The sequence below is a fragment of the Mchenga conophoros genome, linkage group LG6, assembly GCF_057382185.1.
Source record: "Mchenga conophoros isolate Kocher_MC1m ecotype Shallow Benthic linkage group LG6, M_conophoros_male_GT1.1, whole genome shotgun sequence".
Lineage (NCBI taxonomy): Eukaryota > Metazoa > Chordata > Actinopteri > Cichliformes > Cichlidae > Mchenga > Mchenga conophoros.
Window position 1 is genome coordinate 30,150,779 of NC_140531.1, and position 22,946 is coordinate 30,173,724.

The 22,946-nt window shown below is 40.6% G+C and overlaps 1 protein-coding gene across 2 annotated transcripts; it reads left to right on the forward strand.

Annotated features, from left to right (window-relative positions):
• The first annotated feature begins 455 nt into the window (after positions 1–455).
• Positions 456–14,573, forward strand: LOC146572900 (voltage-dependent calcium channel gamma-4 subunit-like). 2 transcript variants are annotated; one of them, XM_085277356.1, is made up of 5 exons: positions 456–535; positions 618–1,071; positions 8,565–8,648; positions 11,784–11,924; positions 12,197–14,573. In XM_085277356.1, exons 2-5 carry the CDS (start codon positions 849–851, stop codon positions 12,751–12,753), a joined length of 1,005 nt encoding a protein of 334 aa, XP_085133482.1. In that variant the 5' UTR covers positions 456–535; positions 618–848; the 3' UTR covers positions 12,754–14,573. The 2 variants fall into 2 exon arrangements, with proteins under 2 accessions (XP_085133482.1, XP_085133481.1); XM_085277355.1 differs by having other exon boundaries at positions 469–492.
• The last annotated feature ends 8,373 nt before the right edge of the window (positions 14,574–22,946 follow it).

The following is a 22,946-nucleotide window of genomic DNA, read 5'->3' on the forward strand; positions in this document are numbered from 1 at the left end:
ACTTCAAAGTTGTTTTGATGGATGTTTTCAGAAATATTTCATCACTGGTGATCCTTTCAACTCTAAAGTTCCTGCACAGTCACAAAGCAAATCTCTCTCATCTCCCTCTCTCTCCTAGCAGTGGTGGCGTGTTTTTTAAAGACTTTTCCTTGATTTTAAATATGCATTTAAACACTTGAAGCCCAGTTTTCAGTGCGTGTTTTCAGTGCGTGTGTGCGAGTGTTCGTTATTACCGTGTTCGTTTCTGTACACTTGTTGATCATTTCTTCATTTTATGTGCACTCGGTAAAAGCTAGAACCGTTTTCCACCCGCACACGACGACCGCCAGTAGAGTGACGTTTTCTTCATTTAACAGCTGTTACCATCACCGTTTCCAATTGGCTAGATCCGTTATAGGTGTGGTCTGGAAGAGCGATGCTGCGTCCATTGTTAAACCGACCAGTTTTATTTTGAACACTGAGCTGTAAAGAAGCTTGAGCCGTGTGTGATCCGTATGTATGCTGCGGTTATAAACGTCATTTACAAAATGTTGTGGTAAAAAAGAAGTGCACTTGTTCGAGGAATTTTTCTCTTCTTCTTTTTTGTGTGTTTTGAGTTAAATTTCCACCTGTTGCAGGATTGAAGACACCACCAGCTCACTGTAAGGAATTAAACGAAAGCTGTGGTCGATCAATCTCTGCAACTTGGTTTGAAGTCCGATTGAAGTTTGGGAGAAAGTGGAGCATTAATTAAGCAAAACGAGGATCGACACGCAAGTCCTTTCCCCCCCAAGCCATGATCACTGGTACCGTGCGCTCCTCACGGTGTGCGTAAGCTGCTGTGGAGAATCTTCACATTATGAGACGCCATGGCATGGTGTGACCGAGGGGTTCAGACTTTGCTGGCTATTGTGGGGGCCTTCGTCGCCTTTAGCCTCATGACCATCGCCATCGGCACCGACTACTGGCTTTATTCCCGAGCCTATATTTGCAATGCAACTAATGCCACAACCGACGAAACCCAGATGCAAACCAAGAAAGTCAAAGGGGACCTGACGCACTCCGGGCTGTGGAGGATTTGCTGCATCGAAGGTAAACAAAGTCTGGTACCTTATGCAGTGACTGTGTAAGTTTCCAAACTTTTTTTTGTTTTATTTCGACTGCTTATGAACGATTTTCTCACTGTTGCGCCACCTGATTTCTTCCGAATGTTTGCTTTAACGTGGGGGAGGTGACGGTGTGCACAGAGATTAATTAAATAGTCAACGAGTCTGAACACCTGACCAGACCAGAAACGTTGCTAATTTCTAAAAAAGTTCGCATTTGTTTGGAACCTGCGACAGTTTGTGTGATATTATAACAAACCATTTAACACAATTTCCTTAGGGATTAATAAAGTATGCTGATTCTGAACTTTATTATCAGAGTCAATTCTCCCTTTTTTGATGGAATGACATGAAACATAATTTAATAATTTACACAAGTATTATATTTTCTACGAGAATCTGAGTGAAAGAGCTTCGTGTTGCGCACCAAGGAGGAGTTGTGTGTGCGTAACGAATCTTTTACATCTTTTCCCCCCCTTTAAGGTAAATTATACATTCACTGAAAAGGGAAAGAGCGGAGAGATGATGGATTGAACACGAATACGATTTAATGCTGTGAGTTTGCTTCTATGGCAGAGCATGGAAGAATGATCCCAGTTTTCGCATTCAGAGGGGGCGCAGCGCTTTCCGGTGTATTAGACTTTGTTTTAATCTGTTCCGAGGAGCGTCTGACTTGTTGTTTCAGGGAATTTTGTTGTTTCCCTCAGCTGTTCTGCATCTCGCTCCTGATCGCCTTTCCATGTTGTGAGAAAAGGTCGTTAATGTTTAGGCACACCTATCCACCGTCCATCGGACCGCTTCCTTGAAAAGACTTAAAATAAACGCAAACAATCACCTGATCCGCGGAAGTAGTCACCAATGACGTCTTCGATTGTGGCGCTGTCCATTACCATTGGTTCTGAAATTCTCAGTCTTAATGATTTTTTTTTTCTTTTACCTGAAGAACAATTAAATTCTTCACAACAATAGAAGAATGCTCCGTCAAACAAAGCGCCTTTTTTCGTCAATGACGAAGTACCTTACTGCGTTTCATAATTCACATGTATTTACAAAGCTGCAAAGCAGGCTACCACCAGTAACTTGGAGAACAACTTGGGGTACAGTGCCTTTTCCAAAGAGTTGGGGTGAGGGATCTAAGAGACAAGGCATTTTCCCAGAACCCAGGCGTCTGTCTTGTGTGGAGATGAATACAGCCATTATTGAACTCACACTCCAAGCACCAACCATTACCATTACTACTTTTACTGGAATTTCATGTTTTGTTTTGTTTTTTAAAGCCTGGCTATTTATGGATTTCTTGTAATCCTGCTACTCAAAAGACATGTTCCCTCTCTCAATCTTCCTAAGAGATTCAAGCAGACGTGCACGCTGTTCTAAACATCTTCCCTCTGCACCATCTTCTCATTTCCTGCTTAAAATATTAGAAGGGTGTTACAACCTGCATGGACCTGGAACTGAAAGTAACACAACTTATCTTGCTCTTTTCCTTGTTCTCTCTCATGCATAGAGAACATCAGCACTTTTGCTGCAATACTGTGTAAGTCTATCTAGTGGCACACCTCTATATCTGCATACAAACCCAGGCTAAGTCAACATGTCCAGTCAGTTGGGATACAGCCTCTTGAAAACGGTAGTACTAAATGCATTCCTGAAACGTTAAAAAAAAAGTCTCTCAGTTTCTACAACTTAGTGTATAATTCGAAGGAATCTATCCTGTTTTATTAAGTAAATTCAACAGCATAGATGCTGGGTGAGCCTCAGGAGATGTTGGCTAATGTTGCAAAGAGTAGCAAACAGACATCTATGAGTGCCTTGTGTTGTAGAACAAGCTGATGGTTAGATGAAGGTGAGCACTGGTGGATAATGAACTCTAATGGAATACAAGTGGAGTCATGCTGAAATAAGTAAAAAACTCACACTTAGGGACTCACCGCTAGATTCAAGCAAACACTTGGTCTGACTTTAAATTTTCAGTTCATGCAGGTCATGAAAGGTTAGTTAACTGTTATGTGGCTTTGTATGTGGTGATGAGGGTTAGGGTTGTTTTTCTTGTGTGTGTGTGTGTGTGTGTGTGTGTGTGTGTGTGTGCGCGCGCGTGTGTGTTGGCTGATGAATGCATTAGTAAGATGTCAAAGGCGTCCTCTGAGAAGAGCTAGAAATGTGATTCTGGGTTGCTGGGGGGAGGTTGCTATGGTGAAGCTATGCTGAGCAATAAAAGATGGGCCCTGCTCTCTCAGACACAGGGGCTCTTGGGAGATACCTCCCCTAGTGAGCTTCCTTTTCTTTTCTTTTCTTTTCTTTTCTTTTCTTTTCTTTTCTCCTGACATTCCCTTGATCATTTTGTTACTGCTGCTGCATGAAATATTGATATGGTTATTTTACTTTCACAAATGTTTGATTTATATGCATACAATCAACTATACCATAGCAGTGAATGTACCGTTCTGAACTTGTTAAAAGATTTAAAGTTATATCACTTCTTAATTTTTTTTTTAAGTTGACAAGAAGAGTGCTTCCACCTATGAATAGCCAAAAACGTACTTTAGAAAGAATGCACTAAAATAACAACATGAACCAAATACAGCAAAACTGAATCCACCTGTGACTGCTGACAAGTTAAATTCTGTAATCACTGGGGGGGAAAAGAGTACACTTGTGATTTACTATTAACCTGTGAAAGTGTATGAACATATTTAAAATGGACAAAGAATGGACCAGAGAAAGGAAAAATTCAGACTGAGACAGAAGGAAAGGACAGCGCAAGATCTTTAACCAGCTAATAATTTGTTGATTCACAGTGTCAGGAGTAATCGGGACCCACGTAAAAATACCAAAAATCACACCCACAGCAGCTGTCCTCCTAAAATGACATCAAAGACACTGTGATACTTGCACAGTCTCGCTGTGAAAGACAAATGGGCAAATGTGTTATGGTCAAGAAAAAAAAACTTATTTGGTGCTAAAGAACATAGAAAGAAGCTGCTGGGAGCTCTTTGAAACCAAGATAAATTTACTCTGTTGAGATGAGGTCGAGCATATTTGGAGTAAGTCTAACCTAACTGCCACAGTGAATGTATTGTCCCCACAGTGAACATACAGAGGGGGGAGCTCAGGTTGGATATTGGTAAGATTTTATTGAAGGAAATGTCATTATTGATTGTGTCTGTAGGTCCATTTCCCTTATTGATTCCAGATCAATGTTCTGTCTGGGGGAAAAAAGTTAGCGTACACATTTTTGTCAGCTTTAATGCAAGTGTTTTATATCTGAGCCTCAACAGTTTAAAAAACAGGCAGAAATGTATGCTATCGATTTGGAACTCACAACTCTCTTAAAAACATGCCAGGATTGATCACAGGATGGATCAAAGCTATGAATAAGCTTGGATGCATAACGTGCAGAGACTGGACACCTTGGAATTAGCTCTAAACTGCACCTGATTCTTGACTTTTGATTTTATTCATGACACCATGACTGTCTGTGGATAGACCAAAATATCAGGTGAAAAGATGACTTTCATTCTCCCAGATGTTTGGCTGAGGAACAATATTATAAAATATGAATATTACACAAAGCACACTAAAAAAACCATTTCTAATGAAGTTAAAACTATGGCCTGAGAAACACAGCCCCTGTAGCTGAACAAAACAATTCCCAAACTGGCTGAACATTTAATAATAATGTATACTTAATTAATCCCCGTGGGGAAATTCCTCTCTGCATTTAACCCATTCACTCTGTGAAGCAGTGGGCAGCCATTGGGCGCCCGGGGAGCAGTGTGTAGGGACGGCACCTTGCTCAGGGGTACCTCAGGGTAGTCGTTCAGTGGATTCAAACCCCCGACCTTCCGATCATGGGGGCCACCACCCTACCTACTGAGCTATCCCTGCCCCATTTCTCCAAAAATGTGTGTTACACAGATATTCCTAGGGTATTTAAAAGTAGAATGGGAGGCAGAGCCTTTGGTTGAGACCTTTTTCTGTGGAACCAGCTCCCAGCTTGGATTCGGGAGACACACATCTCAACTTTTAAGAATAGGCTTAAAACTTTCCTTTTTGATAAAGCATATAGTTAGGGTTGGATTAGGTGACCCGGAATCCTCTGTGTGTCTAGGCTTTTTTTCCCCTGTCTCCCTCCCCTCACCCCTGACTGGTCGTGGCAAATGACCACCCCTCTCTAAGCCTGGTTCTGCCAAAGGTTTCTTCTTGCTAAAAATTAGTTTTTCCTTCCCACTGTTGCCAAAGCACTTGCTCAGAGGTGGTCATCTGATTGTTGTAGTCTTGACCTTACAGTGTAAAGTGCCTTGAGGAAACTGTTTTGGGGCTATTTAAGTAAAATAGAATGGGGAAATTCCCCATGCAATGGAGGATAGGGTAGGTCATCAATTCTTAATGATTCCTAATGGATTAAGCAACACAGTGGAGTAGATTATTTCATTTTTATTATAATACATTTTAGCTGTCAGCTGTGTTGTTATTTTTTTACTCGTATGTTCAGTCTAGAAGCCATAAAATCATAGTAATGTTATTGATTTTTGAATTTTCTGACACTGATATAACATTCCTGGGCTATACATCCAACTGTAACCCTACATATGTGTACTTTATATATGAAATTTTAATATTCTACACCTGTTGCTCCTTAGACCTTTTGGATTACACACTCAAAAAACTGATCCAGTGTCACTAAAATAGTATGTTTACAAATATAACAAATATACATTAGAGTAACACAGTAATCTTATTTAACAAGTTTTCTTGGTACAAAAAAATTGAAAAGAAAACTGAGTGGATAAAGAGGTTTTAGAAAATGGAAGTGAAGTGGCTTATTCAGACATGATTGTGGCGAGAGAGAAAAAGACAGAATGGGTGTTCAAAGAGACTGAAAGAGTGAATTTAAGAGCGTGGAGCCAACAGACTGAATCTGGGCTGTTAGGGATGTTTCATCACTTTATCACAGCCTGACTTTAATTTTCTTTCCCAGCTGTCTCAGAAATTAACCCTAAGAATCATAAATTTTGCACATCAAAACCGTGCGCTGGTGGCAACACTGACATAAGCTCTAAATGTGAAACGTAGAAGTTTTCTTTGCACTCATAGTGTCACGTTGTCTAAGTGCATGTCCTGCCTCATAAAACATTTCCATCCCAAAAATGTATGAACCATCTGAATGAGCTGTCGATCATAGAAACGTGATCTAGCTTGAGGATGCGTAAAGCCACTTGGGCATAGAAGAAGCAGCCAGTGATTGCAGCTAATCAGCCAGTGTTCGTGCTGATTTTGATTTTTAACCCTCAACTCACTCCTGACCAAACTAATAACAAATGCTCAAACATTAGTGGAAATCCTGTTCCCAGTATTTGCAACAGTGCATTTGAATGCACTGAATAACAGATTGTAGATGCAGAAAACCGGCTTCAAAGCTACCTGGTGGAGATTTCCATACGCTGGTCTATGATATTGTAAGGTTCAGTAACAGTTAATGAGTGCCTGCAAATCAAAGGCACCTCATTCCAGATTCAAGATTCAAGACTCTTCATCGTCATCATGCAAGTGTAATGAAATTAAGACAATACTCCCTCATATGGTACAAGAAAAAAGGCTTAAATAATATCAATACAATACAATATAAAGACAGGATAGGAATACAAAGTACAATATTTAAACACAATTAACTGATTAACTGATGTATTATAGTAAATTATAGTGAGTTTGGCACTTAATAGTGCATTTATTTAGAGGCTATGTGTATGTCTATGTAACGTAACGAAAAGTGCACCTCACATGAGGTATTTTACATATTATAAAATGTACATAATGATTGCACATAAGGTTTGGAGTGTTACAGTTAGAGGTGGATGCAACTTTCTATGATTATTAGTTATTTAGTTGTTAGTGGTGATACAAATACAAAAACAGATGAGGAAATTCATAAGTATTTGAAGAGGTTTAAAGAGTTAAGACTGATTTAAAAAAAACACCTGAAATGCAAAGAGTTGTCAAAGACATTGATGCCTAGCAATGAGGGGAAAAAAACAGCGATGAAGCTGATGAAAACTAATGAGAAGCTCACAGTGAATTACTTCCTGGTGATTCTGGTCTGTCAGTGGATGTCACTGGGTGTATTCTTGAAAGCTTGTTGTCCCTTTAAGCTGATGTGATCAACAGATCTGACTCCTGAAGCCACGCCGACTTCTTTGCTTACAGTATTTTGACTCGGACTTGGCCAGTGTTCAAGGCAGAAAAGAATTCGTTGCTGAATTCTTAACTACACTCCACGGGCCCAGTGGAAGCCCCTATGCCTACTTCCAGTGACTACAGTGCACATTGAATTGTTGTCAAAAGATGAGACATTCTTGCCTGTAAAACTGAAAAACATCTCATTAAACAATTCTGCCATGGATGCTGGAATAAGACTGTCATAACAAATTTGCAACTTGAAGGGAAGAAAGACAATCCTCCATCCTTTACAGAGCTCTTGGGGATGACACCATCGCGATCAGATTCATTGGCTATGACAGCAAGCAACTGGCATAGCTGAAGTTTGGAAAAGTCAATAAGATGTGAGTTAACTCACATCTTATTGACTTTGTCGCCCTGCCAGGCAAAGTGAAGGAGAATTGATGTTGAATAGTGACAGACTTTTTGGATTATAAATAGTGATTAGAAACATCTCCCTCTAAAACAGCTGCTCTTCCTTATGGACTGTTTACATGCACCCATGTTCTACAAGGTAGATGTCACTTGATTGCTTATGCCTGAGTTCAAGAATCTACTGCATGTGAACTAGGATAGAATATCAGTACTTCATCTCTTCCCCTTAATTGTAGTGTAATATTGGCATGTTGGACGACTCTTCCACATTTATTCACATTAGCAATTTGAAATCTACAGAATTAAACGGGACAGGGCTGACAATCGACAGGCATGGTTTGATTTCTTGGATTAAGATACTGTGTGTATTTGATTTAAGTTCTAATAAATTCTAATCTATAAGTTCAGGCAGGAAATTCAAGAGCCAGACTTTAAATTCAAAGTCTAACCTTTCAATATTCATAATGCTCCAATGTTTTATTCTCTTAAAAGTGGAGGGAAGATTTTCTCAGTGAAGAGCTTGGGTGAATAGAAGGTGCCCGAGGGCTTGGGAACTTCAGAATCTCAGATCCACAGTGGTCTGCCCTCAAATGGTTTTTGACATGGTTATGGGTGAAAACAGGACATGTCTGCTCCCGGTTAGATATACTTTGCCGAGAATAGACTTTAGCTTTCTGCAACATATTTGTCTCAGGTTCATAAAAGTTGCATGCTGATCGAGTGAACGGTCGATGTGTGGCTCCTTTTATCTCTGAGCTTCTCGTGTTAACTTTCAACATGAAGACCCAAATTGCTGTTTTAATTTTTGTAGTTTCGAACCTGCACAGACTCTTTCTGCCACAAGTCACATTCACATTCACACTCAGTGTGTTTTTGGCTTTTGCACAGGTATCAACAAAGGAAGCTGTTTTCGGATCAATCATTTTCCAGAGGATAACGACTACGATACAGACAGCTCAGAGTACATCTTACGTAAGTCACTGCAACCGCTTCATCTTCAAACACTCCAACACTTAATCCCTCTCTCCCTGCTCTTTCCTTCTTTTTTTTTCTTGAATGTGATAGAGTTATTACCAGGCTACTTAATGTGTTATGGCATGTCTATCCCTTTCCCATAAAAAGCCTGATGTCATGACAGCAATTGGAGCAATGGAGATAATGAAGTGTGTTGTGTGCCGAGTAATAAGGCCCGTCCAAAACAAGCCAGACTTTGGCCACATGAGAGCAGATTTCATATTTGGCCTTGGCCTTTTGCTTAATACCCTTGTTAAAAATAAATAAACAAACAGATGCACTGAAAATTACAGAGCATTTAATCATTTTACTGAATATTTATTTATGTTTCAGGTTTCAGATCAGCTCTGTGCCTCAAGGCAACTGTTACCATTTCGTGTGTTGTCCACAATATGAATTTCAATAAGCTCAAGAAAAATTTATTCTGGAATCACTTGGTTATGTTTTTTTTTTTTTTAAAGGCAGCTGAATATGCTAGCTGGACTGTGTATCTGTAAAAACCTTTATGCGCTGAACCACTGGACATTATTTCACTTCATTTGTTTCACTCGTGGAAGAGTAATGATGCTTGTTTGGCAGGGCGTGTCACCTACTGCCGTTTATTCAGCTTTTAGGCTGCTCACAAATTCCCTCTAGTGGCATTTAAGTGTTGGACATCAATTCAAGTATTAAACAGTTTTTTATTTTAAACATACCCATCACAATTTTTGCCTATATGCTAACTGAAACCATTTAGAAAGAGAAATTACTATATTTCTATATTTTGCGGGAAAAAGATAAATTGTATCGGTTTAAATTCTGATGATAAAACAAGGCGAATAAACGATTCCAGTTATTTTACTAATGTGTGGTGCTGTACTGCAGTAACTGTAAAAAATAAAAACTTACAGTATAGCTGCCTAGCCTGTGGGTTAGACTTGGATTTGTAGTTTTGGACTAGAAAATGTGTTAAAGGCTTGGGCTTGGGTTGGCAAGTGAGACTGCAATCAACCAAAGGATTGCTGAAGCACAGACAATGTTCTGGTGTTAAGCAGTGAGCATTTAAAGGTAACTTCAGCAGCTACAGTCAGTGGGGCTTTGTTCAGACTCTATGCACCTGTAAGTAATCTTGCACTCACTCAAAGCAGAGAGAGAGAGAGAGAGAGCCTGCAGACTAAAGAAGACAAGACAAAACAGAGGCCTTGGCAACAACCACTGTTACTGTTAGCAGTTCCGCTAAGTCCTCATGTGGTGCTCACTAAAGCAATAATGAAATGGTGAAATGTAAAAAATTAAAAAATGATTCTAACTGATGAGATGGTGATGGATTAGCTGAACTGTTTTAGTAAGGACCTTGGAAATATGAGTGAATTACTTTTTAGTGGAAAACTAAACTTGTCAGCCACATAAGGTCATTGTCAGTCAATCATTCTTTTCATCACTTTTAGCCTGCACACAGGTTGTATGGACCCTAGAAGATTATTGAACATTTGTTGGAAAGCTGAGTTCATTTTCACTAGCCTTCACCAGTGTTTAATCAAAAATCCCTTTCTCAGTTGGAACCTGTCTGACAAAGTGAGGGACGCTAAAAGTTAAAGAAGGTCAACAAAGGATGAGAAACATCGTGATTGACATATTTTAAACAGGAAGTTGTAGAATAGGAGGCAGAGCCTTCGGGCTGCAGGCCCATGTTCTGCACAACCAGCTTCCTGTTTGGATTTGGAAGACAGACACTCTGTACTTTCAAGATTAGGCTTAAAACTTTCCTTTTTCATGAAGTTTATAGTGAGTGCTGTATAACGTGAGCCTTATTTATAGTTGACATTGTGGAGGACTATAAATACCTTGGAGTACACATTGACAATAAACTGGACTGGGCTAAAAACACCACAGCACTTTACAGGAAGGGCCAGAGTCATCTCTATTTTTTGAGGCGACTGAGGTCCTTCAACATCTGCCAGAAAATGCTGAGGATTTTCTATGAGTCTGTGGTGGCCAGTGCGATCCTCTATGCTGTTGCATGCTGGGGGAGCAGGCTGAGGGTCGCAGATGCCAACAGACTTAATAAACTGATCCGTAAGGCCAGCAATGTTGTGGGGATGGAGCTGGAGCTGTCCAAGATAAAGACAATGTTGGATAACACCTCCCACCCACTCCATGACATGTTGGTCAGTCACAGGAGCTCGTTCAGTGAGAGACTGAGATTACCGAAAAGCACCACTGAACGACACAGGAAATCATTCCTGCCTGTGGCCATCTCCCTGTACAACGCATCCACTTAACACACTGTTTGCTGCTACAACTACACATGTTTCTTTTCCAAATATTTATTTATAAGTGACTTATGTATGTATGTATGTATGTGTATATATATGTATATATTGTACTATTCTTAGTTAGCGTATTGTCTGTCTTGTCTTAATGTTGGTTTAAAATGGAGCACTGTAACAAAAAATAATTTCCCCCAGGGATCAATAAAGTATTCTGATTCTGATTCTGATTCTGATTAGTCATGCTGCTTCTATCTAGGCTGCTGGTGGTTCCCATGATGCACTTTCTTTTCCACTCACCTTTTTACTCCCTGTCTTTATGCACCACTCTGCATTTAATCCCTAGTTATTATTCATCTCTGACTCTCTTCCACAAAGTGTTTTTTTTGTCCTGTCTCCCTCTGCCCACCCCTGAATGATCGCGACAAATGGCTGTCCCTCTCTGAGCCTGGTTCTGCCAGAGGTTTCTTCCTGTTAAAAGGGAGTATTTCCTTACCACTGTCGCCAAAGCACTTGCTCAGAGGGGGTCATCTGATTGCTTGGGTTTTCTCTGTTTTCTCTGTATGATAGTTGGGTCTGTAGTATCTGTAGTCTAGGATCAAACACCTGTGAAACTAATGGTATTTCTTTCAGTAGTAGTTGTCCTTTTTTAGTTAGTTCTCTTACCCATTAGACATAATGTCTGTGTGCCAGTATGTAATATAATCTAATATTGGGGGGTATATATTTTTCACCTGTGCTCCACTTTACAGTGGTTATCTTCTCTTTTTGAAGTAGTTTACATTATATTCTCAATTGTGCTGACAAGACATTTTCACACTCTCTGTCTCTCTCGTCTAAACAGGTATAGTTCGTGCATCAAGCCTGTTTCCAATTCTCAGCACCATCCTGCTGATGTTGGGTGGCCTGTGTGTTGGAATTGGACGCATCTACAGCAGCAAGAACAACATCCTGCTCAGTGCAGGCATCCTGTTTGTAGCTGCAGGTAGGACGAGTCAGACAGCGTACCACAGATAAAGAATCAAAACCAGGGTGACAACAAATAGATCGTGTGTAGTGCAAGAGAGTGAAAGAAGGAAAAGGTCAGGTTTTATTCTGAGATACAGTGCACTTCAAAAATGCCTTAAGTCATTAGAGTGCACCTTTCTCACACTCACAAAAGGACAATGGCAAAAACACTGATTTTCTTTACATGTAGAGTCTCAGTTTTGACCTTTCCTACAACAGCATTACTTCTCTCATTTATCCTCTCTTCAGGCCTGAGCAATATCATTGGCATCATCGTCTACATCTCCAGCAATGCCGGCGACCCGAGTGACAAGAAAGACGAGGACAAGAAGAACCAGTACAGCTATGGTTGGTCTTTCTACTTCGGTGCCCTCTCCTTCATTGTAGCAGAGTCAGTGGGCGTTCTTGCAGTCAACATTTATATTGAGAAAAACAAAGAGACGCGCTCCCGATCCAAACGTGACTTCATCAAAAGCACCTCATCCTCTTCGCCGTACTCTCGCATACCAAGTTACCGCTACAGGCGGAGGCGATCGCGTTCCAGTTCCAGGTCAAGTGACCCATCCCGTGAGCCCTCCCCAGTGGGAATGAAGATTGGCGGAGGAATTGGGGGGGGACCAGGGCTGGGGCTGAATTTGCCAGTGGGCGGTATATCCCTTTATTCCCTGAGCAGGGACCCTTTGAAGGGTGGAAGTGGTACTGCAAGGCCCTACAGCCCAGAGCGGGACTCCAGGTTTTTACAAGTCCACAACTGCTTCCAGAAAGATGTCAAGGATGGAGGAAACAGGAGAACCACTCCAGTATGAGGTCAGGAGTGTATCCAACAATAAACTTGATGGTACACATTAGATGTTTACAGTTGATGAGAAAAGGGTATTTTCTCGCCAGGACTGTTTTTGGCAGCGGCAGCAATGAAAGGTCCGAATTTAGAGTTGCTTTTCTTACATCCCTCTGTGATAGAAAAACACCAGTATTTCAATGGGTGAGAGAGAAAAATGACTTTTAATGATTGTGGTTGCCACAATTTTGTAGCAATATTTGAAGAGTTTGGTTTTTGAAAAATATAATGCTTAAAATCTGGAAGGAATATTCTGCTCTTACAGAAAGAAATGTGCCCGTCCTTGTATTCTGTAAAGGTAGTCATTTATTACGTTGCCTTGAACCTTTAGTCTCAGAAAAGGAATTCTTTTGATTAAGATGAAAATAACCTGCCAAACTTGTTTGCAAAAGTGATCTATGTAACCGTTTGTTATCAGAATATAATCGTATTGTATTTGTTTGTACCTTAACACAAATGGTGCTAACTCAATCTGTACATCTTTTATAGTTTTAAGCCTTTCAAAGCCCATTTGAATACTTTTATTGCGTCTTAATAACCTTTACCATGTACATGAGTCATGTCATAAATATGTGTTGCCGTATGTGTGTGTGTGTGTGTGTGTGTTCCTGTCTAGCTATCTTTGTGAGGACCGAAATCTGCATTCTACTATTCTTGTGAGAACCACAGTCACTTGTGAGGACACACAACCCGGTCCACACAAGTTTGAAGGCCTTTTTGAGGCTCAAAATGTTTTAGTGTCAGGGTTACAATTAGGTTATGGTTAGGTTTAGGGTTAGGCATTCATTTTTAATGGTTAGCGTAAGGGGCTGGGGAAAGCATTATGTCAATGAAGGTCCTCACTAAGATCGCTGGACAGGGTTGTGTGTGTGTGTGTGTGTGTGTGTGTGTGTGTGTGTGTGTGTGTGTGTGTGTGTGTGTGTGTGTGTGTGTGTGTGTGTGTGTTATGAATCTCAAACACGCCTACCACACCATGGCGTAATTGTGCTATGAATATGGATCTCTGTATATATACTGTATATTAAAAGTGACAAGGCACATATTAATGTCAGTACATCCAGTATGCTGTGTAATGTGTCAGTGTTTATAGGTACAGACTGCCTGTGTAGTTTGTTCTCCATTCGCTCAGGGACGATGTACAGAACAAATGAGTTCCTTTCCTAAGCCAGACAGACTGTTACAGCTGGCGTGTTTAAAGGCATAGGTTATATCATGCTCTTTGTGTTGCTGTTCTCTAACAGGACTCCTGCTTCTGCCTTTACTTTCTTTGTGTTGGGGAAGGTTTTATGGGAGGGCTGTCTGGTACAGAGTTTTGATCACGCTCCGAAAAATACACTTGCAGACACTTGTAATCTCATATTTAAGTATTTCTGTATTATTACTGATCCATATCAAAATCAGCTGTTGGGGAAGTTATGGTTTTCAAAACAAAAAAACAAAAAACAACAATAAAGATTTTTGTGTGAGGATGTAATAATGTGACTTTGTTTTGTATAGTCTAACTGTATAGATTTGGCATTATTATAGCAATGATGACTACAGTTAACCACAGATCCATTCATGCTCTTAAATGTTTTGGATTAAAGTTATTAATTATGCTCAAAGCAATTTCCCAAAAAAGATTTCTCTTCAAACTAATACCACAATAGACGTTGGTGCTATTGAACTAGCTAGCTAGCGTCTCTCAGTGACTTCCTTATATTTACATGCACTGTGTCTGTGGCATGTCTGATTTGGCAGATTTTTATACCTGATGCAACCAATCCCAGTCTCAATCTGGTGATCTTTCATGTGTTAGGTGAGTGTCTAAACCACTAATGGATAGAGTGGATTACTTTATAACCCACCTGGACCCTAGAGTTTGGGCGTTCTTTGAACCTCTTTCATTGATATCTGTTCCTTCAAAAGCAGCTACAACAATTGTTGTCTGCTAGATTTCACTAGAGTCATTAAAATGTCTGTTTCCACCCAGTTTTTGCTTCTTTTTGGGGTGAAATCCTTTTTTTTATTAGCCATTTAATTAATAATAATAATAATAATAATAATAATAATAATAATAATGGATTGGATTTATATAGCGCTTTTCAAGGCACCCAAAGTGCTTTACAATGCCACTATTCATTCACTCTCGCATTCACACACTGGTGGAGGCAAGCTACGGTTGTAGCCACAGCTGCCCTGGGGCAGACTGACAGAAGCGAGGCTGCCATATCGCTGCCATATAATAAGCAAGTATATGCACATCTGCATTAAACTGGACATGAATACAGCTTGCTAAACAAGCTTGCTAGCATTAGATGGTAACATTAGCTAACACAAATATATGGAGAGTTTTTAACACTGCAATCTCCCATTTAAATTGTGACTTCCTTATGGGATAATTTGACTACTATATATGAGCACATTTTGTATGTGTGTGTGTGTCAACGGGATATAATTAACTTAGTAAGCATGGCCACCCCCATGCAAATTTGTCAAGCTCATCCACCAGGGAGACAAATTCTAAAACTCAACTTTCAGCTGTCTTCACATTTGGTTTAATGCAAAATATGAGCTGAGACTCAGTCTGAAGAGACAGCATGCCGTTATTTTTCATAGCCTTTGCTTTTCCTCGTAGAAGTAGGTAATGACGCAGGGCTGATAGGCCTGTTATGTTCTACTATGAAGCTGCATGAAAGACAGGCGGCCAACCACAGGGTGTTAAAGGAAATCGGCATCAGCCAACTTAATGCTTGACTGAACTAACAGGCTCATAAATGCTCATCCAGACTTTGAAAAGCTTGTCCCCCTGTCTCCAAACAAGAGCTGGAGTAAAGTGGGTGTTTTGTATGTGTGTGTGTGTGTGGGAAGGGCTAGTATAAGTTCAAATTACTCATTCTTGGTATAGTACATCATGCTTGTCAGGCTTCCGTGTCATGGTTTGCTTCCCTGTTGGGTATTTTTAGCAGAAGCTGGAATCGGTTTAATTTGGTTGTTGGTTTTCGGAAATCGGTGTCACAGTGGTTGCACTGTGTGTTTAAGGCTACCGATCCATGAGAGGAGAGCCTGTATAGTCGCTGTAAAGTCCCTGCTCTCCCCGCTATCGTTGTCATTCAAGTCACTGAAGTGGACAAGGGTATGCCTTGAATTACAATAGACTTATTTTCCATCCTGCTTGTGTGTGATGTATCTTTATTATGCTGAACTGCTCTGATGACCCGGTTTCCATCCCAGCCCTGAATTTGAGCAATTCATCTTTCACCCCTCTCTCCAGCCATCACCCAAGCTGTTAAGCCCTATGAATGCCATGAGCCCCCACTGATATTTTCATCCATAAAAAAGCTATGCCCCCCTCTCTCTACCCCCACCCCTTCCTGTTGGGCGCCATCAAATTCTTCTCCAGTAATTGAGAGGAAAATGGCAGGGTCACCTCTCCATGCAGTCGCAGGACTAGCCAACATGCTTGTTAGCAGTAGTATCTTGCTGTTCAGGAAGGATAGAATAAGATTTCAGGATTTAAAGTCTGGTCCTGTCTTTGGACACAGGGGACAACAGCTCATACTTTATCTATCTTTGTATGAAAAAACACGCACACAAATGCCATAGCAAAGGTTTTACAACAGCAACACTTTATTTTACCAGGTAAACAAGTGTGTGAGCTATAATTGTCCTAATTCCAAATCTAAACTGGATATATAAAGTTAATCAACCGACAATATTTATTGCTTTGACTTAAGGGACTGCACAAAGAAAAATCATTTTTGTGCGCTGTAACATGGTACTGCTACAAGGTCAGCCTCATACACCATGTTGTTGGCTTGAAGATATAAATATCATCTCCTGGGTCTAGGTACGGTTTGCCCCTCTGGGGGCAGGTGTACCTGGACCTGGGATATAGAGTATGTTTGGTGAGTGTGAATGTGTGTACAGTGTCTATTTGTGTCTGTCTCCACGTCGGGTGAGTGCCGAGTATTTGTTTGTGTATATGGGGGTGGGAATGCACGTTTGTGTCTGCGTGCGCCTGTTCGTCTGTGTCTATATGTCAGGTTCGGTCTTAGACTCCACCTCTCTGGGAACATCTCAGGCTCTCCGAGGTATGAAGGCCTACCTCCCCTCACCACACTCCCTGCCGGTGGCTGATGCCCTCAGACGTTGGTGTGTTGGTGGTTCCTGGGAGTCTGGGGATGGGCACTCATGTATGTACCAACTCAATCCTGGTGGCCGATTGGCGGGGCCTGGCGCCTGTGGCCCGGCTGGGCCCCTTCCGGGGGGTGGGGTGCCCTCAGGCCTCTTGCCTCTGGGCCTGAGGCTCGGTCCTCTCTGACACAGCTGGCTGCCGGCAGAGCCCGCGGGCACGTCACTGCAACCCCCTCTGGCCTCTGCTCCGTGGCTGCTGGGTGACCTCTCGTTTGGGGCTCTACTCAGCTCTTCCCAGGAGGGTGGCACGGTTGCCCGTGGTCCTCCTTGGGTCCTCGTACTCTGGGGCCTGGATCTCCTCCATACCTGCTTCATCCCCTGGGGGACGGGGCTATGGCTCCCCACACTCCCTAGCAGATCGTTACTTGGAGAAACCTTTTAAATACAAGCGTGTTGATCCACACAGGTTCACAGACACAAACTACACCTTTCTTGGCTGCTACCTCAAAGCACATTGTGTGCTGCCGATCTTGCGTACTGCACAATAACATTTAATATTTAGTATCTACTGTTATCTACTGTTAGCTAGTTTATTGTGATGGTGTTGTATTTATTATGTTGTTCTTTTTGTTTGTTTTCTCTTCTTTCTTTCTTTTTATCTCCATACAGGTGATCCAGGTTTTTTGTTTGTTTTTCTTTTTTTTTCTTTCCCCCTTTCTCACCATCTCTTCTCTCCTCTATTTTTCTTTCTCTCCCTCTCTTTCTTTCATCCTTTCTCCCTGTCCTATCCTCCAGTCTCATCTGTAACAACCAAAAATCAAATCAAATAAATACATAATTATAATAAAGGTCACTCAAATGGACCAATATGGCAAGGCCATGATGATCCACTTGGTAAAGTAAATCCGCTTGGCATCTTTCTTGGATTTCAGACAACAATTCTGATGCCTAAAGATCCAAATGGGACAGGCAAAATAAATAAATAAATAAATAAATAATACAATTTAAAAATGAAGATATAAATACAAATCCAGGATCAGGTAGGTTAGGCAAACAAAATTTAATGGCAATAAAGCTAAAAAGGCCATGGAGCACAGGGAACATCCGTCCATCCATTTGGAGAATAGCCCAGCTGTCATCGGGCCCCACAGGGGGAACAAACAGAGAAGCAGATGATCTGACAGAGCAAAGGGAAAGACAAGGCTACACTGGAAACGAGGCACAGGTGGACACAGTTAGGAAAGTGTAGAGGCAGACATACAGGAACTCAAACTCAGAGGTGGCCTTCACAAGGAAAACCCATTAACAAAGCATAGGATGTGACTAGTTTTGTAATATGTCATCTTCCTATTGTTTATTAGCACAGAATGTGTTGTGAGGCTACAGAACGAATGTGAAACTCAGATATGATTTCCTCTGCTTGATCACATCTCTCTGGTTCCTCCCGATTTCTTTTTGAAAATTTAAAATGGCTGACATTATTCCTAGCAGGGGGCACGATTCCTCACTCCCTGTGCCACACTGTCAATCCAGGAGCCACGGGCAGCCATTAGGACGGCATCTGTCACTGCACTAAGACCGGATTTAGCCAGCAGCAGTTGGAGTTTAACCCCTTTAAGCAGCTATGACACATCAAAAACCAGATCATAATGGTGTAGCGTAACATATCCAATTATATTACAGTCTGCAGAAAAGCAGCTGACAATAAGCAAGCATTAATGCAACGCTGTTGCTAATACCAAAGTAACCTTTTGATTAAGTCAGACTCTGTGGGAAAGCTATTCACAAGGGAACTGTTATTCAGGCACCAGTTTTAGTGCTGACTTTAAAATTAGAGCACCAAGGGACCATCAGTCATCACAGAGGTGAGAATGAAGCTGGCTGAGGTGGCAACTATTTTCTTTTACGTTATTGTCACAGTTAAGTATCTGTTGTCTAAATACAGCTTTGATGTTGTCCCATTTGAGGCCTTTGAATTTTACTAAAATAAAAATAATGATCTATAATGTACGCTACTGCAAAGCATACACATAAAGAGTGCGTTTTATTAAACTCATGTCAGAAGAGAAAATAAAGTAAAATGCATATAATATATGCGTCTTTGCTTTACATCATTTTCTCAGCTGGATTAAGTTCATTACTGGTGACAAAACCTTTCAGTGTGCTTACCCTTTCTTGATTCCATGGCAAGTCGAGCGGGTCTTGGTTGTTTCAGATGCCTTATATCACATGTAACAAGGTAGTCCAGCTCAAGTTTGGTGCAGAAGCCGACAGTGATAGAGCTTCAGGCCTGATTTCATTAACAAAAGAAGATGAGGTTTGATGCATGCAGAGAGAAAAATAAATGGTTTATTGATCCAAGAGTTGCCATAGTGGTAAACCACAAACGGACAGCCCTAACTGCTCCCCAACTGTGTCCCTTCCAGTAAAGAAGAGTTATATTTTTACATATTGTTATAATTATTTTATCATCATTACTTAATAATGTATCTGATTGGTGTAAGCAGTAGTCCCGAGGATCATTTTCTGTGGAAAAAGAGTCACTGATGAGTGAAATATCCATTTATATGTGATTCTGAAAGCAGCAATCCAGGCTTAACACAGAAAATTAATAACTGCTATTGTTATCTTCCACTGGGGTTTTAGGTTTTGTTGAGCCAGCTAAAGCAAAGAAAGTCTGGTCTTGCTGAATTTTCTTTGGTGTATACACAACCACATCAGCGGATTAACAATCTGGCAGCAAGTTGAGGAGACAGCTAGGTTTCAATACAAACTGAAAGACATCTGGTAACTGCAGTTTCTGACTAAATGAGTCTTAGATTTTGGTCTTACAAAATCTTGGCCAGTGTAATTTGCAATGGGTGAAGGAGGGCATTACTAATTATTACAATTTATAACAATAGCCCTCTCACATACAATAATGATTGATAATCATCTTAACCTTTACTCATGATTACACGCTCTGTTCTTTTAATTATGAGATCATCATTTATGCAGTGTTGTTTTTAGTATTATGCCACCAGCTACCCTATCAAATAGTTTAAGCATTCACTTCTTTTTAGACTGGTGGTTGGTCGAAATGAAGAATATAGAAAACCTCCTCAGAAATAAGGTAAGCATGATTTTGTTTCAAATGTGAATGGCTTTTATTTTCTGTTGTCGCTATTCATATTGAGATATAGTCAGGAACTTTATTTTAAAGCCAAGTGAAAAGCCCAACCAGGTGAACTACAACAGGAGAAACCAACAAATGACATGTGAGGAGAGGAACAAAATACATAAGGGAGAGGATTTGAGGTAGCAGGCATTTAGCAAAATGAAGCATCAATCCTTCAAAGCCCTCATTTTAAAAATATGCAAATCAAATATGAATAGCGGTACAGAGATCACAAAAATGGTGGGAGAAAGGTTTGATCATCTGAACTAACTAAAACAACTGAAACAACCAAATCCAAAGGAACACTTATCTTTAGAGTACTTTGCTTGCTATATTCCAGCTGTGTGTCTCGCCTTTGAGTCACAGGGAAAGCACTTCTACAAAAGATATGCCCTTACATCCTTGATTCCAGCTCCTCTGGTGAGCCTCCTTCTCTCTCTCCTCACTCCTCTCTCCTCCAGATGTGTTTTAGAAAGTGATACATCCTGCAAGATGGTGATTTAAGAAGGATTTCCAGGTTTTGTGAAGGACGGTAAAAGATGCACAAAACAGAGAAATAAAAAAGCTGTCTGTTGCACGTGGATCCTCTTCCTCTGAGAATCATTACAGTGCTTCTCAATTACGACACCACCAGATTATGAATTCCTTGTGGTTTTACACTTGGCTTCACACATTTACAGTGTTCACAAATAAGATCCCACTGGTATTGAAATCTAAACATAGACTGGCTCTATCCAGATATCTCTAACTTGTAAAGACAAACGTGACTGATTTTGGTCAGATGAGAGCAAAGATGACCACAGAGTGATTTAAGCTTTTCCTGAAAATGATCAATGTCTCCTCTGTCCATGACGTCGGGGGTTTATCCCTGCAAATGAGAAGCAGTCACAATAAACCACAATCAATGTCACCTTGTGACCTCTGTGATTACAATCAGTGGGATTTGATGGTTCAAGCTCTGTCCAATTAGTCCACAAAATGAGATGATTTCCCTTGGAAGATATTTGAAGAGCCAGAAAAGTTCCCCTGAGGAATTGGATGTACACCTACAACTCCAGTGGGCTCCCTGAGTTCCAGTCAGGTCAAAGGGTGAAGCAACTAATGTCTTTGAGGTCAGCTGTTGTTCTTCTATAAAGAGTCATTATGTCAGTGCCATCAATCAAAACTATATTAAGGTGTGGGAAAGACTGGACTGGACTGGTTAAACGGTCATCCTGGTTTCCTTATATGGTAAGGCATCCAGACATACATACGTACACGTGTTACACAAGCAAATTTTAAATATCCATCCATCCATCCATCCATCCATCCATCCATCCATCCATCCATCCATTTTCTTCAGTTTTTTCAGTTCAGGGTCACGCGGTGTGCTGAAGCCTAACACAGCTGCCACAGAACAAGACGCAGGGCTGCAGGGCTAACACATAAAGATAAACAACCATTCATGTTCACATTCACACCTACAGTGAATTTTTAAATCACCAATTAACCTAATCCCATGCATGTTTGTTAATGGAAATGGAGAGTCGTCTTTACACACTAAGGTTAATTATGGAGCTCTACAGGGTTCTGTGCTAGGACCAGTTTTGTTTGCATTATACTTGCTTCTCTTAAGCTGTATCATTAGAAGGCCTAGTATACATTTTCACTGCTATGCTGATGACACCCAGCTCTATCTATCTATGAAGCCAGATAACACACACCAATAGTTAAACTGCAGGAATGTCTTAAAGACATAAAGACCTAGATGGCCGCTAACTTTCTTCTAAGCTAAATTGCTTCTTAATTCAGATAAAACTGAGGTTATTGTACTCGGTCCTGAAAATCTTAGAAATATGGTATCTAACCAGATTCTTACTCTGGATGGGATTACCTTGTAATGGTGGGAGGAATCTTGGAGTTGTTTTTCACCAGGATGTCCTTGAATGCACATATTAAACAAATATGTAGGGTGGCTTTCTTCCATTTGCACAATACCTCTAAAATTAGAAACGTCCTGTCTTAAAGTGACACTGAAAAACTAGTTAATGCATTTGCTGCTTCTAGGCTGGACTAATGTAATTCATTATAATCAGGATTCCCTAAAACTCCCTGAAAAGCCTTTAGTTGATCCAAAATGTTTCAGTAAGATTATTGACATTGTCATTTTTCTGAAAGTCTTTGGGAAACATGTAAGGGTGTCGCTGGTCACTGATCTGTCAGCTGGAGGCTTCACTCATATTTGTGTGTGTGTGTGTGTGTGTGTGTGTGTGTGTGTGTGTGTGTGTGTGTGGGAAAGTGTTTCTGCGCAGTGTACCAGGGGCATGGAGAAAAGCTGTCGTACCATATGCACGAGGAGTGTGTGTGTTTGTGTGTGTGTGTGTGCTAGCTTGCAGTGATCTCTCACAATTCTATTCTGCTGCTGTGATGACTTTTTGACTTTCACTGGTGTCTCTGCTCACGCCAGGGAAAAAGTGGGCCACAAGTCTTTTAAAGAGACTTGAAGTGGGCCAACTCTTAAAAACCGTGCCAACATGATTTACAGTCAGAGAGGAATCAACGGGATTAGCACACCTTTTGTCTTTTTTTTTCTCCTCAAGTGTGTCCCTTGTCTCTATTCTTTTTTGCTTTTCTTTTTTTGGTTTAGTTTTTTTTGTTTATATCTGGTATGCTGCTAATACTGTAATGATAGAAAATAAGTACATTTTCAGCTATTAAAAGAAAATGAAAAATTATGACAAATTTTATATGAAGTACATAAGACACATTAAGTATCCTTCCTGACAGGAAGACTAAACGTGTTATTGTTCCAGGGGGAAAATGCTTTTCTTGTCAGCTGAAACACAGTTGCTGCTCTTTGTAAACACTTCCACTTTTTCCTTATAAATAGTTTACAGAGACAAATCCAC

Excerpts from the sequence above, each read along its gene's own strand:
- LOC146572900 (XM_085277356.1), top strand. The coding sequence starts at position 849 with ATGGCATGGTGTGACCGAGGGGTTCAGACTTTGCTGGCTATTGTGGGG. Across the intron at positions 8,649-11,783 it reads CAGCTCAGAGTACATCTTAC|GTATAGTTCGTGCATCAAGC; the intron begins GTAAGTCACTGC and ends TCGTCTAAACAG. Across the intron at positions 11,925-12,196 it reads CATCCTGTTTGTAGCTGCAG|GCCTGAGCAATATCATTGGC; the intron begins GTAGGACGAGTC and ends TCCTCTCTTCAG.